The 15,626-nt window shown below is 40.8% G+C and overlaps 1 protein-coding gene across 1 annotated transcript; it reads right to left on the reverse strand.

The window, feature by feature from the left end:
• Window positions 1-392: 392 nt before the first annotated feature.
• MOGAT1 (monoacylglycerol O-acyltransferase 1) lies at window positions 393-15,420 on the reverse strand (the record flags this gene model as incomplete). Its single annotated transcript, XM_010174690.1, has 6 exons — window positions 393-556; window positions 3,145-3,344; window positions 7,231-7,405; window positions 10,025-10,226; window positions 10,652-10,848; window positions 15,411-15,420. Coding segments are annotated over 6 exons (939 nt in total), but the record flags the coding sequence as incomplete, so codon positions are not given.
• Between the last annotated feature and the right edge of the window lie 206 nt (window positions 15,421-15,626).

The raw sequence follows: 15,626 nt of genomic DNA on the forward strand, positions 1-15,626 counted from the left end.
ATGTTTGATACATGCCAGTAAGTCTCTCAACTTCTAATCACAGACTACTCAGGATTTTAGTTTTCCTGCTTGTGATCTCATGCTGGGGCAATTTCCTCTGCTCAAGCTATGGTTAGGTACCATGGTGGTAAGAACATCTGTGTTGAGTCTCTCACTAGCATTTCTGGTACAGATGAACCTAAAAGGACAACTCAAAACAGTACTGTCTTCGAGGCTCACACCCTAAGGATTCCCCCCCCCAAACCAGTAAGATAAAAATCAATAAATCATCTAATATCCCTTCTTAAAATTATTCCTTACACAAGGATAATTACAGATTGCAAAATACAGATTGCAAGAAAGACATCTTTCAGCATACACTTTTTTTTCCCATGAGATTTGGAATTACAAATTGTAATTTGCTACTCAAAGATGAGAGATTTATGCTCAGGGATCCCGTAATTTCTTTTGTGTTCTTCAAATAATTTTCTTAGTTTCTGTAGGTACAATGCATGAAGCTGTTCAATCTCTTCAGTGGTGGGGTTCAAGTTCCGTTTTACAGGGATAGGGCTCCCCACTGTAAATTAAACACAACAGCAGCATTAGCATCATTGACATATCTTTTTAAGTAGAACTGCCCTCCCTCCTCTATCAACTTCATCACAGCTCCCAGTGAGGTGGCAGAATCACACACAATTCTCTTGCCCTGAGGCCTGACCCTGCCTTTCACAAACCTGAGCCCTGAGTCTGGTTCTCCACTTCCTTTTGCTCAAGTTCAGATAAAATGAATCAAAACCCCCCATCATTTCAGTCTGGCAGGAAAAGAGTCAATGAGGAGGGGGTTAAGCTCTAACTTGAAGGAACGGTGCACATTTCAACATACAACCCCATGGGCTATATGCTGTGTTGCCATCCAGGCAGTATTCCACAAGTTCAATTTTTAAAAAATACCTTCTCTCCATCTTCTGCTCTTATATCTGACTACTAAAGTAGCCAATGTGAGGGACATGCTTAAGAGGACAGTGATGCCTTCAACCACACAGCCACATGAACAGGCCTGGAGGAAATACAGATGTCCTCTGATTTATTCAAAATAGGTATTGCTGCACCAGTGCCAAAAATGTTGTTGGCTACCTCAGCCTCAGGAGTGGCAGCACCTAAAATCCCCAGGCCCTATAAGGTGTCTCTGAACCATCCACTGCCCACAAATATCATTCCAACTGAAGCGTTCTCCAGGCATGAGGCACTGCACAAAGCCTGCTACCTCCTCTATTGAGCGAGAGCAAGAGGGACCATGGGAGGTAATTCCAGGGAAGTCCAGAGGGCAGCCTCCTCCTCTGCAAAGAACTATGGCTAAAAAGCCTGTGATATGCTAAGAGAAGTTTCCGATGACCTCAGTCTTCCTTGTGTTTTTCAATCACTACAGATTTTGACAGCTGTTCTTGCACTGGAGGCACTGAATGCGTAATAGACCCAACCAAGATTACAGAGGAAGTCTGCAGAAAAGCAGAGAGTTAAAAGCACCCCCCAGGAGCTTTTAGAAAAGCACCTGAAAAATCCCTTTCATCAGATGTTGCGACTTCAAATTGGGTAGTGTTGACTAAAGGGAAGAGAAGTCCAGCCAGAAGCACCAAGGGGCTGATTCTGCATTTTCCTGCTGCAGCTTCAGCTGCCAACAGCTCTCGGCCCTACACAGCACTGAAATTCAGACTTTACGTGGCTAGGGGTGGGAACCTGGAACTGGATTGAGCAACAACGTAGGGAGGATGAAATTAATATACATCCAATATAGGATTTCCAGAAGTATGACTGTAAACACCAAACAACCCCCAATCCCTTCTGCAGCCCTCTCTTCTCCTAAGAGTGGAGATGTCTTGTGGAATTAGAAACTATACTCATTCCTCTAATTTTCTGAGCAGCTTTAAGCAACCTGCTTAATTTGATGTTTTATAGTTTATTCTATTTCTGAAAAGCAGTAATAATTTTCAGGAAAACCAAGAGTACTTCACTTGTCAAGGCCAAAACACTCAGACTTCATGGACCTTGGTTTTGCTGAGTTGTATCTCCCTGCTTTAGGAACCACAGCTTCTGAACTGGGAGGAAACTTACTGATCCCAGCCACCTTGTCAACATGGATAACCGGCTAGGGTGGAGCTCAATGTGACTCTGCAGCTCTCAGGAGCTCAGCTAACACTTTCAAAGCTGTGTTGAGCCATATTGAGACCACCCCCCCTCCCAGGAATGCAGAGACAGTGATAGATTTCATGAGGAAACAAGAGACACCAAAGGTAAGGGATTTCTTGAGATCATAAAACAAATTCTGCTGCAAGACTCTAGTCTTGCTGATTTGAAGCACTCCTGTGCTTTAGCCATGGACCACCTCTGACCTTGCAATAAATATTACAATGATGAATATTTGCCTCAAAGTGAAAGACATTTTAAGCTTCAAGACAGTCACAATGTCATTAGCCCAAGGAAAAACTGCAGAAAATAGCTGCTCTCATTCCAGTGCTTTGAAAACTTTTTGGCTTTAAAATAAGTGACATTTTTAGCCTGTCTGTGCATAATGTGGGCTTTAAAAATTAAATCTTTCCTAAAACATTTAACTAGATGCACTGATAAGATACAGAGCTGCATGAAATTTAATAAAAAGAGCTACACTTTTGTCTTAAACATTTTTATTTAATGCATACTAAAATAAAATCATTCCTCCATTAAAGGGAGGGCCTTCTTAAATGTCCCTTAGGGAATATCAGAAAAGCTCAATTTACTTTTCTGTAGAAATAAGCTTCATTAGTTCACTTAGCTCAGGACCTAAAAAAGATTTATCCAATATAGACAACCAGCTATTCCCTTTGCATGATGCCCAGCACAACTTTTTTTAAAGGTATGGTTGTCAAGAGCCCTAGTTAAAGCCATTAAAAAAAATTATTTTCTTTTTAAAAAAAGACATTCAGCCCTATACTCTAGTGAGAATAGACAAGCAGGGATGAAAGCTTTTGGGGAAAAAAATGAAATATTTATTTTAAACCTCATATAGTTCTTTAGATGCACAGTAACCAATTGTTTCCATTAGAACAGATTTATAAATTTACACAGATATTAGTAGCACACATGCATTTTTAAACATCTGCAAAAGCATTAGAAAATGCACAGGGAACTTACCAACAGTATGAATAGGTTGCCTATAAGGTATTAAGCCAAAACTGTATTGAAATACTCCTCTAGCATGAAATAGCGGTAAAGCAAAGCCCATTATCTTTTGCATCTTCTCCTGAACATTTCTTAGCCATGAACCTTTGGGGTTTGCAACTTGCTTGAATAGTTCATTTTCACCAAAGGAAAACACCGGGACCAGATGAGCCCTGTAAAACAATGAACAAACACACTGAGAATCCCGCATCAGCCTGCACTTGTGCTGTGGTTCACATCTGCAGCGTGGAAACGGTTTCACAATAATCAGCATAGAAAGCTTCAGCAGCTCTAGACTTTATCAGCAACAAGCCTTCAACTCTTCTGATATGCAGCTGCTTTGAGTTTTTTAGGTTTACAAAAAAACCTGATTGGTATATAAATAGCAACCAGCTTTTGGACAGCTTTTTTAGCTGTTTGCTACCCATCGTAGCTTTTTATAACTGTTCATAGTCATAACAATGAAAAATTGTACGTATCATAATTATGATTATTATCTTACCCACCACTATTTCAGCAAGTCCACCCTCATTCCAGTGCATTTTCTCCCTTGGCAAGCAAAGAAGCCTCATTGCTAACCTCAGAATGCTCCCAGCTGGGTGGCATGAAAACCAGATCTTGGCTTTCCTCTGCCTTTTGACGCACTTGATTTCAGCACAAAAACCGTGATAAAAGCCAGACATCCTTACAGACATGAATGCAATGCCAAAATCCTCTGCTGTCCAATTCCCAGTGAAATGCTGCTTCCTCCAGACTTCCTTGAAAACACTAGCCTTAATCCATTATTACCAGAGGTCAAATCCTACCCACAGAAATTACACTAACTCTCTTTGGGTTCTGCACAGCCTAATGAATTCTCATTCAGTTCATGAATTGGTTTGGGAGGAAAGGCACTGACTAGCTCCTGGATAAACTGCTTAGGCTGATGGAATCAGTGCAGTTGTCTCCAGCAGGCAAAAACACTGCTATATTTAAAACCTCGACTGCAGTATGCTTTTCGATTAATGCTTAGTTTCATTAAATAGTATTCTACCCAGTTGAAAGAGAAAAGAGCAGGGCAATCCTAAACAGTCTCTGAAGGATACAGAGGTGTATTTGCTTTACTTAAGTCTTTGCTTTTATATCTTAGCTCCATTCAGCCCTCATGATCTTTGAGAAAAACCTAACTGTAAAATAGCAGCATTGCTATAACACTGTCGGGATGAATTACTGCAGAGCTCTGAACACCTGAGGAGGATGCACTGAGGACAGAGCTGGCTGGAAAGTCCTGTGGACAATCAAAACCCACCTGTATGGAAAAACCAACTGCTTCTACAGCTTCTCAAGCTTGAGAACCCCCAAGAGAAAAACTATCATTCACACTCACTACTCTGACTGGTATCTGCTCAAAGGTTCTTTCTCAAATAGAGCGTGTATCACCCAGCCACCTGTAAAGGAAATATTGGAAAGCCTGGTACATACTGTGGCTGTGCAAATACTCTACTTTTACTACAACACTAAGACAAACAGGAATATCTCGTGGTGCAATAGCAGCCTGAGACTGTGGGCTTTTTTTTTAATCTGGTAATAGCTTTTGCAAGATGCTCTGTAGGAGGCCGAGACAGAGAAATAAGTAACTTAGGATTGTGAAACTAAAGATAAGTTAGCTGATTCATCATTTGTTTCATGTCTTTAGGATTTCTTCACTTCATATCAGATATCTGTACTACCTTGGATGAAAATGTCTTTTCCAGAAGTGGAGAGGACATTTGCTGACATATTCAGACCACATTTGACAAGTTCCTAGCTGAAGAACCACAGTTCCTCTGTACTGGCAGTACAGCACCAGAAACCTATGCAGGCATGGATGGCAGGTGGTTCTTCTCATCCACCTCCTGCAAGCCTCCCTTATCCTTTAATTTCCACATGAGCTTTTAATTTCAAAGCTTGTTTCACACTTTGTTAATTGTTAGAAACACAATATTAAAACCAGAAGCAATTACTGGATGCAGAGTGTTTGGACAAGAGCTCAGAACTGCTGCAGTGCTGCAAGAGCTCTAACTGTTCAGAATTGTACTGCCTCACAGCCCTGCTCTAGAGAAACGAAGTAAGGATTCCTACACTTCATGCAGAGGCGGTTTTTCTTGCTGGTGCTCAGACCTAGAATGACTTGTAGCCTGGTGGTTAAGATGACCACGTGTGAGGTGTAGGTTCCAAGTCACTTGGGCAGAGATGGGTGTTACCAGCCTAGCAGAGGGCTCTAGACAACTAAGCCTCTTTCTTAAAGAGGAGGACCATCATTTGAAACAAAGAACCTCATAAGGAAGGAAGTGGCCACTCCTGTGTTTTGTAAGTGTCCTGATCTTCTTGTTGCGTGTTGGGGATGCTTTTGAAATCAAGGCCATGAGAGGTACAGGTGTATCTAGTTTCTCAATCCAAATCAGTTTAGATGAAAGATAAACACTAACCTTTGCGACATTAATGGACATGCTCAAAAAAAGAAACAAACAAAACCACACAAATATTATCCTAAACTTTATGGTTAAAAAAGAAAAGCTACTAATAGTGTTTAAGATACCACTGGGTTAATCAGCAGTTGAGCATAAAGTGAGTAAAGAATCATCTAGGCACTAAAGTCCTAATTTAAATACACCAGTGTTGTTTCTGGGTACAAATTACACTAAAGTGTTACTTTCTATCAGAGAACAGGTCCTTATGAGGGCTGGAGCACCTCTCCTGTGAGGACAGGCTGAGAGAGTTGGGGCTGTTCAGCCTGGAAAAGAGAAGGCTCCAGGGACACCTTATAGCAGCTTCCAGTACCTGAAGGGGCTACAAGAAAGCTGGGGAGGGACTTTTTACAAAGGCAGTTAGTGATAGAACAAGGGGAAATGGCTTTAAACTGAAAGGGGGTAGGTTTAGATTAGATATTAGGAAGAAATTTTTCACTGTGAGGGTGGTCAGACACTGGAACAGGTTGCCCAGAGAAGCTGTGGCTGCTCCTCCCTGGATATGTTCAAGGCCAGGTTGGATGAGGCTTTGAGCAACCTGGTCTAGTGGAAGGTGTCCCTGCTGATGGCAGGGGGGGTTGGAACTGGATGAGCTTTAAGGTGCCTTCCCACCCAAACCATTCTATGATTCTATGTGTAAGAAACACTCTTGGAATATTTTGACACAGAATAGTTTCTAGACTAAATGGACCTTAGTATCCTGTGTAAAAACAGAGAGCTCTTTCTCAGATCACCTTTTTTTTCCTGTTAATAGCTTAAAAAACTGTTACAGATTTCTGAAGACCAGTATTATATTTCTCATTACTTTGCACGTCAATATATAATCCTGGGAGCTGTTCAGAAAGCTTATCAGGAACAAGTCATTGGTTCCAATATTTCTAGTATACAAGACATCTAGACCAGTGCAGCGCAAACACAATAGCTTATACTGTGTAAAACACTCAGCAGTTATTAATACCATCTCTGTTCAGTTTCACACTGATGGCTGTTTGATAGTTAAAAGTAAGCTAGTTTTTCCTGATCTTTACCAAAAATCCCCAGAAAAAACCTTTGCAAATAACAACCTTCAAAAGAAAGTCTTTAGAATAAAAGTGAAAGCAAATCTTCCCAGACCAGTGATTTAATGTGATTTCAGTGATTTAATGAAACAGGGCCTAGCTTTCTAGTATTTTTTGTTTGCTTAAAATGATAAGAAAATTCTATCTTAATTAACTTCAGTTTACAGAACAGAAAACAGAATGTCTGCTCCACTTACCAGTAACAGCCAAGGTTTATTAGTATTGTTTCATAATTGTTACTCTTTGCTAGTGCAAAAGACAACTGAAACAAAACACCAAGATATGCTAATAACACCTACTGCTACAAATTATGAAAGTCAAAGGGAGCTTTCAACACTCCCAGATTGGATCTAGGTGGACAGACTGGCTCCTATGCCACACATCTGCACATTCTTAGACAAGTAACTCACTCTAATTCTAATTCTATGAGTTTACTATATAGAATATGAACTATATTCAAGAATCAATCTGTATTCCAAGCATGCTTTCTACAGCAGCCCAGATGGGAAACCTACCCATGTTTCAAGGCCATTTTAATAAAGCCCTTCCTCTTCAGGATGTTCAGAGTTAAACTTCCAGGATGTGCATTCAGAGATTCCTCTGCTCCCCCGATCACGATGATGGACGCATGGCCACCTTTTTCGTTATTCAGCACGTATGAAACACTCTCCTTGGATGCAGAAACCATTCCTGCAGGAGCAAGCAATTTAAGTGACCGATGGATAGTGGAATTTAAGAAATATTTTAAAATATCTAAATGATGTTTCAAAATCTTTACAGGACAGGGTTCAAAGACTTGGGTTCAACTCCCTCACTTGCAATAGATTTGGTCTTAGGTAAGTCCTTTGATTTCACACTGATGAGCTAAGTTTAGTTACCACAGGAACTGTGAGATCTCTAGAGATGAGAGTGCTCTTCTGCCAATTTAACTCTCCCTCAGAGAGATTTTGTGCCCAAGAACCAAAGAGTTGAATGGCAGCAGATACTGTTGAGAGGCAGCAGCTCAAGCCATACAGCAGGTGCCCATAGACACAGGCACAGAGGATTTAAATGAATTAATAGAGGACTTGTTAACTCAAACATGGATCTACAGTGCCAAGCTGATCCCCTTCGTTCTTTTCAAAGCTATAAAGCAGCAGCTGTATCTAAAGCAATGGCACAACAGCATCAGAAGCAGCAGAAAAGGCTCACTTGTACCATTCCCAGTGACTACATCAGCTCATTCTCTAGTAACCAGGACCTGCCACTCATCAATCTATTTAGGCTAAAATAGCAGAATATATGAAGTTTTCTAATACTATTACTTCTAATCCAAGGGACACTGCTGTACAAGCCTGTAACATCAATTTAGACCTTGTTCTGAACTTGGTGCTTTGGAAAATCCCCTTTCTACCAGATATTCATTTGACTTCTCCAGAGTTCTTTTGTGCCCTAAGTTTTACTTCAAAGACTCATAGTGGTACTATGTACCCAGAAGCCACATTTAATTACATTCTGATGAATTAATACAGTCTAAATTACAATCTAGAGATCAAGTCTAGTTTGTGTTCTTGGTTTTTTTTGGGGGGGTGTTGGGGTGGTTTTTTTGGTTTGGTTTGTTTTAACAGGGCTAGTATCAAAGCATGCTCTGTTGGATCCCAAGCAAATAGTTAATCTCCTGTTACCCGCTTTCTTGTTTTCCCATTAGGGACATTACAATGTGAATCATACAAATCTCACAAGAAAGGCAAGGTGATCATGATGTGCTTCTCAGAGCTGGCCACCAAGAGAGATAACTTGTTCCTGAAGCAAGTTCAGAGACCTCAGTGAAAAGCTATTTCCATTTGTCCTATGTGTCCTCACAGTCACTGTTACTCTGAAAAATGCAGCTGACCCGAGACTCACAAATAATTCGAGTGACGCTCTCTCTTTCACCAGTGTGCACACATTTTCTCTGGAAGAGAAAGCAAGCGTCGCTGTCCTTCCCCAGGACAAATATGCCTCTCTGCTGAAGCAGGGATGTCAGCCAGCGTGCAGGGCACTGCTCCCTGCTCACTCACACAGCCCCTCGGTACTGCTGCAACTGCTCTTTCCGATGACGATGGCTGCAGCCTGGCAGCCTTCGGATACAGGGAGCAAAAGACAGGAGATGAAATAGCATGCTGGGAGCATGGCTTTCAGTACCAAGGGAGATTTTGCAATGTTTTACGATTTGACTGATAACCTGCATTATACCAAAGGTCCCCTCTGGTTTATCAGCTATATACCTGTGAAAAACAAGCTACAGTGCTCATTATTCTTTAGCATGCTTTTCACTCAAGTTCTTTCTCATCTAGCAGGTAAATATTTGTTCCTATGGGTCAAGATGCCAAAAACATGTAAAGCTGACTTCCAGGCTAGGCAATGTTTAAAATTGTCATCTTCCACCACTGCCAATCCCTTAACTTTACAAGCCTGAAAAAATCCACTCAGAAACAACATTTGCATGGAAGGGCATTTTCTAGGATGTTGAAGTAGACATGGATATGCAATTCTGATATTAAGTTGAACAACATCCTAGGCATGTTTCTGCAAATGGAGCAATTGCATAGCTTATCTGTAATCACAGCACCTGTGTTGCTGTCAGGAGTAAGAGCTAGATCTCTGTCTCACAAACCTGCACCAGATCACACTTAGTCAAATGCTCTAATTTAATGAATTTAAATAAAATAACTCCTGTATTAAACCACTGTGGGGGAACACTAGTCCTGACTTCATTATATATTCTTCTGTTCCCAAAACTTTATTGCTTGTTATTTTTATCTTTTATTACTGCAGTACCAGTCATGAATATCACCCCTTTATGACAAGTGCTGCTCAGAACAGAGGAAATAAAGTTCCTGTCTTTAGAGATTACACCTCCTATTAAAATTACACAAATTTGCAATATGAGACCTAAGTCAGAAGCAGGTAATTAACTTCTGATTAGAAAGATATTTGTAATGAGCAAGACTTTAAGCCTTTCAGGTAAGAGACTATCCTCAATTTGGCTTACAAGTGACTGTGCAATGACTAAATGATGTTATAAATTAATATGCCCTTCTCTTCTTGTAAATACTGGTACTCAGTACTGTTGTCTCATAGCTCAAGGGAAAAACAGCAATTTTTTTCAGAGAGAAAAAAAAGCTCAGTGACATAGTTTAACAAAACTGTTAATAAAACCTTTCAAATTGTTTTGCCACACAAAACAGGTTTAAATTACTTACCATTTATAGGTACAGGAATAGACCCTACATTTGAAGCAGAAGCTATAATACGGGGCAGCAGCTGGGACATTCTGCTTTTACCTACCAGCACTCATTATGTATTCTCTGAAGAAGGGACAACCAAACCAGATGGGCATGATATGAAGATATGGAGTAAGCCCAGGAAATAAATTTTTGAAACTTGGACCGGTGCAAAAGTTTCCAAAGGCTCCAGCTACCAGGACCCCATGAGGGTGAAAGCCAAGTAAGTAGTTGTGATCTGGACTCAAATCTGAAGTTTTTACAAGCTGAAAAATAGAGATAGTGAACATTATAATACTTACCTAAGAAGGATTCTCAAAAACAAGTATGGAGATTGCACATTGACAGGACACAGAACCAATGACAATTAATTTCCTTCTGAGCACGTTAAAACTGCTGTCCCATTTTACAGCTGGACAAAGTTTAAATAGATGTGTCTGAAGATACCTTGTCTAACGTTTACTGTGTGGAGGCACTATCTTGTGGCCCATCAGTCCAAGTAGAAAATCAGCCCTGCCCCTTTTTGTCACTAGATCTCAGATTTCCCATGTTTTAAAAAGAATTTAACTTCACCCTGGAGTAAGAATTAGAATTTTACCAAAGATGAGTTTTAGATATTTGTCCATGCTCATGGCTATTCAAGCTATCTCTGTTCCAATGCTTATAGTTCTGTGAGAAACCTTTTACTCACATGAATGGGAAAGTATTCCCTAAAGTACTTCCAAACAGTCCAGCTCCTGACCCACTGGGACCGTCTGCCCCCTGTGCATGGCGTTTCCCAGTCGAGGTAGAGCCACAGCAGGTACAGAACAGCGAGGAGCCAGAACCTGCTCAGGATCAGGATCATGAAGAGTCCACAGCAAACCTCTGCTACAAGAGACAAAAAAGGAAACCACAGCAAGCATTAATCATGCCTGTCTCCTTTTAAGACCTTGAATTCCCAGCCCTGATATTTTTATTATGGATGCTACTCAAAATGCATACAAACTGAAGTTAGCTTATCCCACATTGTGTGAATGTTGTTACACTGAGGGCGAAACACCTGCAAGGGTGTATCACCTCAGTCTGTATTTCTTACTTTACTGCACAACTGGATGAATAAGCCTAAGATGATGCTGGTTTACTTTAATAAACAAAAGCATAAACTGAGAAACTACATGCTTGTCTTCTCCCCAAAATGAGGGTGAACACTAACATTTGGTAAAGAGCATCTGGCTTACCTAAGGGAGAATAAAAGGAGACAGCAAGAGCTAACAAAGGTGTGATGCTCCAGTGAGCAAGAAGAAGAGAGGAGAGCTAGGGAAGGAAAGAGGGGAAAGGAGGCGATACCAAGATCACTTTTCTAACGGGAGTGGTGTCAGGCAATCATTTTCCCTTTCTGTTTCTTAATTTCTCTACCTATAAAATAGGGACAGTAGTTCTACTCCCCGTGGAGTGCTCTGTGACTGGCCAAGGAGACACACTAGACACAATCAAAACATTCAGAGGTTCCATTTCAGCATTTAAACATGTCACTGTAAGTGGGAGCTCACCTTTGCTATGGGAAGACAACAGCAGTTTTAAGTCCTGATACTTTCAGATCCACGTTAATAAAAATTGTAACATCCTACACAATAACAATAAATAAACATAATTTGAAAAGCCAGAAAAAGTTGTTTGGTTAAACAGAATGTGTTACTTTGGGGCTCAACCCTGAAATAATTATTCAGGGAAACTCCCTATGGAACCATTACCTTTGTAGGACTTGCAGAATTTTGCACTCCCACAGTAACTCAGGCAGCTGTGGACAGTCAGCTGAAGCCCAGCAGTACCTGCTGCTCTGCACCCTGCAGCAGCCTGCTCACTCCCATGTCTCGTGAACAAAACGTGTCAGGCTCATGGATCAGCAGATGCTGAATTCCAGGTTTGCAAGGGAGCCAGGGCTTTAGCATCAGTTATTTGCATGATGGCAAGCAAAACAGGACCCAGTCCTCACTGGAAGTCTAAACAGGCAGAGTTGTACGAAACAAGTGTTTTTCTGTGATATTTTACAAAGCAGTAGTAGCACTTTGCATGACCCCCAACTGACTAGTTTTCATGAGGGCAATATTCTGTTATGTCCTAAAAGGAGTTACAGCAGCAAAACATATTGAGCTAAATAAGTAAATACATAGAAGAGCAGAGTAGAAAGATAACAGAAGTACACCAGGCAATGATTTGGCTAACATGGGGTAAATATTACCAGAACTGAAAACTTTTAAATAAGCAGATGGGCCAACAGTAAAAAACACTCATCCTGGTTAAAATTAGCTTCATTCAAGAGAGATTACTCTGGCATTATAACCCACAGCAGATTCCCTATACCAAGGAGGTTTCGAGCTGCTGAAATTCAGAGCTTAACTTGACCTGGCAGCGCTCTTGTGTTTCCTCCAACCTAAATACTTATTTTTTCTGAACGTCTACCAACTTGCTCTTGTGCCTACTTTGACTATGCCCTCAGAGTAGAAATGGATATATTGTCATAAGGTAACTGAGAACTATGGCAGAATCCAGATGCAGAGCAAGCAGAACTGCTGGTTAGATTGAGCAGGAAAGAAAGGAATGAACATTCCCATTTCTGGCAGGGAATGAGCAGAAAAATAAGGAATTGCATTTGCTCTGAGGAAGGGAGATGGGAACAACCATAAACAAAACCAGAAGCAGGATCAAATCTACTGTTTTGAAGGATACAAATTCTTCAGTACCATCAGTATAAAAGCTCACTGCTTCCTGCTTAAGCAGGCAATCCCGGCCTCACAGAGAAGCACCTCAGTAAGAGCTCTAGGAAAATACCACAGCTAACTGAGGCCCACAGACCTCCAAAGTCAATGTGGAAAACTCCCAAAAGCTGCAACAACCAGTTCTAGGGAACATCATTAATGCACGATGAGTAACACAGGTGGAAGATAACACTCAATTCCACTGCTCTGGAGGGAGAACTCACTGGGGATCCCACACCAACAATACTTCAAAATAGGGCACAGAAATATTTTGAGGAAGAGTCATTATCCATTCTTTGAAACTACACAAATTTCTAGGAATGCTAATCTGGACAGGATGCCAAGGTTCACAGTAAGTTTGAATAAGTATGAGAAGTTTTTTTAATTGCCATAAGTCAATTAATTTCAAGTTGTTATGCAAGAATTGGTAAGTATTTATATTTCTTACCATTCCTTTCAGAAGGACTTTTGGCTCTGTGCAGAATCACATGGCTTTTTACTATCAGCTGCCTAGCCAAATAGCTGAAAGGTGTTTGGAGCGAAGCATCCTTGCTGTGAGAGCTAATTAAATCAGAGGCGGTAAGTGCCAGATAGTGCTGTTTAACACTATGCAGACAAACATACATGGGATCAACAAGCTTACTGCTTTGCTTTAGCTAGAACACATTCCTGCAAGCATGTGAGGTATGGGGAGATAAGTGTACTGTCAGCACTTCCTAAGGGGAGCTCAGCATCTTCTAGGACAAAGGCGATTTATTATTGCATTCGCAAAGAGACACACGAAGCAAATTCCATTTACCATACCTCCCTATTATTTCAATGCCTTAACAGCCTGCAAGATGAGTCAAACACTGATGATGCAAAACCAATGAGCCTATAAACACAAACATGGTGTTTTCTCCTTCAGAGAAGACAGCAAGCAAATAAATGGCAACCACTTTACCTAAATTCATAAACAAATTCCAGGCAAAAGGTGAATAACTTGGAATTTGTCACCTTACTATATCATTGCCTCCTTGGACGTAGTTCCAGTGTACCCTGTAAGCATATTTTTTCACTTGAACTTGAATGAAAGCTTTGAAAATATCTCTATGGTGTATTGGAAGAGTGGAGGGAAAAGGAAACAATATGGATTAAAAGACAAATCATTGCCATGGGACTCTGGACATGCAGTTTGCCAAACAACATTGGCAAGACTTTACATCCCTTTTCCTCCATTTCCCCATTTACAACATCTAGATACTCACCTGTTGCAAGACATGCACACAATATTATATATGGTGTTAGCTAGAAGCACTGGCAGCCATCCTGCCCAATGATGTTTGAACACCTGATACTTCACTCATTAAAAAGACTTAAAAGTTTCACAGCTGCAGGCACCAAATTCATAAAATAGTAAAATACCAGAGAGATAAGTAGGAAACCTGCACGTTGGGTGAGGAAATACAGGTGATCCTGGCAAGTGGAAGCTCCAAATGCATTTGCCGTTACTAAGGGGTCAAAAATGTTTGAGTAATTCCTATTATGAGGACCACCAAATCTAAGATTGTCCACTAGAAGAAAAGCCTCCCATTACTCTCAGAGCAGTCACAGACCATGCCTGGCCAGTGCAGGTGTATGGTAGGTGGCCAGGTACTTGTTTCAACCCAGCCAGCGCTACAGGCCCTCTGTAGTACCCCACAAAGCCAGGCAAAGCAGCTCACACCAAGACCTCCGCACCGCTCGATAACTCAGACAGGTCTGAACTACAAGCCAGTTCCTGCTGTTTCCCACATGCCCTTAGCAAAGCTTCCTCTCAACACATTGTGCTGCTATGTCTTAAATGAGCTGGAGAATTTCAGAGTTCAGTGCTTTGAACTTTATCACACAAAGGACATTATAAACAGGACACCTTTACCCCACTGGCATTCTAGTGAATACACGAGTGGAGATGTAAATTCTAGTATTTTACTTCTCTGGGCTTTACGAGTACATGTTCATACATTTCACACGCAAGATGAAAAGCTCATTTCTTACATCTACAGCCACAGGAGGGGAAGAAAAAGAAAGATGGCATATTCTTCAACAACTATGTTGACGTACCTACAACAGAACAGTGCTTTCCTCACCTTCAGAGCAGCAGTGCCTCTGAGCTGGGTGCCTGAAGAACAAAACATTGGAGGGAACACACAAGGAGAATTGCACAGTGATATCTGCATCCCTAATGAACATTTGTTCCTCTCTATTATCCCTCAAGGCACCACTGATAAGTTGATTTTGACATTAAAAAAAAAATTACTTTCCCTGTTTAGTGGATTATTTCATTACAGGAAAAGAAAAAAAAAATAACAGCTTTAATTTCTAGAAATAATTTCTAAATTATTTATAAATCATAAAGAAAGGGATAAAAATTTAAATGAAATAACACATACAGCAAATGGACTCTAACAGCCCCAACAAAGGAAGACCTGAGACAACCAGCAACACCTGAGAGAAGGCAACCTGCCAAGACAACAATAACCAAGTTCATGCCTTAGCAGAGTACGGCTCTGCAGCTTTTATATAAAATGTCTTTTTAAAAAACAGAGTCATAATGTTAGTAATATCCTATTTACAGCCTACTAGTCTGTGCAGTTCTGTTAATATACAGATTTCCACCAGAACCACAGGAACTTGCTGCCACTTTTTACCCATGGCAAATACTGACACCCCAAAAAACAAGCTAGGAATTTAAGTAAACAAACTGCAGTGGAGAAATTGTAGAAGTCTAGAGGAATTTGGTAGCCATCTCTGGGACTGAGGTGGTAAGGAGGTCAACAGCTGTTGAATACGTATCAGTCTCCTGGAGCAGAGGTCCTTTGTCAGTTTGCTAGTCACAACTGGGAGCCCCAGTTACAAGGATATTTGAGCATTCCTACCAAGGGAGCTGTATTTCAACACTACTATGAT

This window comes from Antrostomus carolinensis, unplaced genomic scaffold (assembly GCF_000700745.2).
Source record: "Antrostomus carolinensis isolate BGI_N321 unplaced genomic scaffold, ASM70074v2 scaffold46388, whole genome shotgun sequence".
NCBI lineage: Eukaryota > Metazoa > Chordata > Aves > Caprimulgiformes > Caprimulgidae > Antrostomus > Antrostomus carolinensis.